Source organism: Elephas maximus, chromosome 11, assembly GCF_024166365.1.
Source record: "Elephas maximus indicus isolate mEleMax1 chromosome 11, mEleMax1 primary haplotype, whole genome shotgun sequence".
Taxonomy (NCBI): domain Eukaryota; kingdom Metazoa; phylum Chordata; class Mammalia; order Proboscidea; family Elephantidae; genus Elephas; species Elephas maximus.
In genome coordinates this window covers 89908043-89910498 of record NC_064829.1, presented here as the reverse complement: position 1 = coordinate 89910498, position 2456 = coordinate 89908043, and the positions used below count along the sequence as shown (strand labels likewise).

The following is a 2456-nucleotide window of genomic DNA, read 5'->3' as shown; positions in this document are numbered from 1 at the left end:
ATCATAGCTACACATAAGCCTCCTCTGACAGACAGGTAGCGGCTATGTTTAAGGTGCGTTGGCCAGGAATTGAACCGAAGTCTCTCACAAGGAAGTCAAGAAGTCTATTACTGAACCACCACTGCCCTCTTATGTAATAATATATAGGTATGCATGTATATACACATACACATATTACATATATACGTGTGTGTGTATATATATATATACAGACAGAGAGAGGGAGAGAATGACATAGTAAATAGACTAAAATATAAATAATGTGGGTGACTTCAGGTAAAGGGTAAACAGGAATTCAATCTGCTCTTGAAATTATACCCAAATTAAATTTTAACCCAAAAATAAAACAAAAAATTCCATAGTTTTTTTTTTTTTTATTTAAAATATATGTTTCGGACATATATCTTTGTCAAAACATACAAATCTATTTCTCTTTATTTAACAGCTTTATGTTCATCTCAATGTGAAGGTGATATATTTAATTCATCCACTATCAATGGACATTGAGGATGTTTGTGATTTTTTTCATTACAAATAATGATGCAGTGAATATCCTTGTACATGTATCTGTGTGTACCAGTGGGAACATATAGACACATTTGGTAAACATCTGTCAGTCTTCTAGGAATATAAATGATGTGGTTGTTAAATTTGCATTTCTTGGTTTGTAAGTAAATTTCAGCATTTTTTCATGTGGGTTATTGGCCACTTAAAGTTCTTCTTTTATGGCTTTCTTTCTCACGACTTTGGTCATATTTCTCTTGTATAGTTCAGATTGTGTTACTGATTTACAGGAGCTCATTGTATATGGTCGTTGTTAGTTGCTGTTGAGTCCATTCCGACTCATGGTAACATCATGTGTGCAGAGTAGAACTGCTCCATAAGGTCTTCAAGGATGTGATCCTTCAAAAGCAGATCGGCAGGCCTGTATTCTGAAGCAGCTCTGGGTAGGTTCAAATGGCCAACCGTTCCAATAATAGTTGTGTGCTTAACTGTGCCAACAGGGTTCCTTCATTGTATATTAGGTGGTAAAAACTTTTCACCAAATTTCATTTGTCTTTCAAAGGTTATATATGGTGTTTGGGGCCATGAAAGACTTTTCGTCAGGAGCTGAGAGATCAAATTTTCCAAATCAGGATCAAGGCAGATGGAGAGTTTTTCTCAGCACTGCATGGACCTCCTTGTTCCGCAGGCAGTAGATGATTGGGTTGCACATGGGTGTGACCACCGTGTAGGTGACGGACAGCACCTTGTTGAGGTCCATGGACTTGATACGGCTGGGACGGCAATAGATGAAGAGGGCGGCTGAGTAGAAGATGCCCACCACGACCAGATGGGAGGCACAGGTAGAGAAAGCTTTACGGCGGGCTGTGGCTGATGCCATGTGGAGCATGGCCAACCCAATGGCTGAATACGAGGCCAAGGCTACTAGCAGTGTACCACAAAAGATGACAATGGCAGAGATGAAGTCCACCAGCTCCGTCAGGGCCACGTGGGTGCAGGAAAGATTGAGCAGAGGGGAGACATCACAGAAAAATTGGTTTAGGACGTTGGGGCCACAGTAGGAGAGGCTGGCAATGCATGTGGTCTTAACTCCTGAGACCATAAGACCACCAAGCCATGAGGACAAGGCCAAGCCCAGGCATACCTGGGGTCGCATGAGCAGTGGATAGTGGAGTGGGTGACAGATGGCCACATAGCGATCATAAGCCATGGAGGCCAGGAGGGTGCACTCAATACAGATGAGAGAAACAAAAAAGAAGAGTTGGGTCATGCAGACTGTGAAGGAAATGTGGTAGGATCCAATCCACAGTCCCACAAGCAGACTGGGCATGGTCACTGACACGTAGCACATCTCCAGGCAGCTCAGGTTGCCCAGGAAGAAGTACATGGGCTTGTGGAGTTCACTGTGACTATAGACAAGGTAGATGATGAGAGTATTCTCCAAAAGGGTCAGCAGGTAGAGGGTCAGGAAGACAGCAAACAGGGCATCTTGTATGTTCACCCTTGGGGACAAACCTAGCAGGATAAACTCTTGGACTCTGGTCATGTTGGCCAACTCCAGAGACCTCTCCATCTAAGGAGAGACAAAAAAAAATTGTTGACATTCTGGTTGCAGAGGTACCCAGTTAAATCCGTTGCTGTCAAGTTGACTCCAACTCATGGCAATGCCATGTGAGTCAGAGAAGAACTGTGTTCCACGGTGTTTTCAAGGCTGTGAGCTTTCGGAAGCAGAATACCAGGTTTTTTTCCAAGGTGCCCCTGGATGGGTTCTTACTGCAGACATTTCAGTTAGTAGCCAAGTGTGTTAACGGTACCACTATGAGACTCTAGGTCATAAACCTAGCTCGGTGAAGATGCTCTGTTTACAGGCTCTGAAGCAAGTCAACCTAGATTTAAATGCCACCTCCACCTCTTTACTACTTGTACTATCTTGGGGAATCATTTCTCCTCCT

General features: G+C 43.2%; 1 protein-coding gene across 1 annotated transcript; it reads right to left on the bottom strand.

The window, feature by feature from the left end:
• Positions 1-1138: 1138 nt before the first annotated feature.
• Positions 1139-2077, bottom strand: LOC126085005 (olfactory receptor 5-like). The gene has a single exon (XM_049899890.1). It carries the CDS (start codon positions 2075-2077, stop codon positions 1139-1141), a length of 939 nt encoding a protein of 312 aa, XP_049755847.1.
• Between the last annotated feature and the right edge of the window lie 379 nt (positions 2078-2456).

Excerpts from the sequence above, each read along its gene's own strand:
- LOC126085005 (XM_049899890.1), bottom strand. The coding sequence starts at position 2,077 with ATGGAGAGGTCTCTGGAGTTGGCCAACATGACCAGAGTCCAAGAGTTT.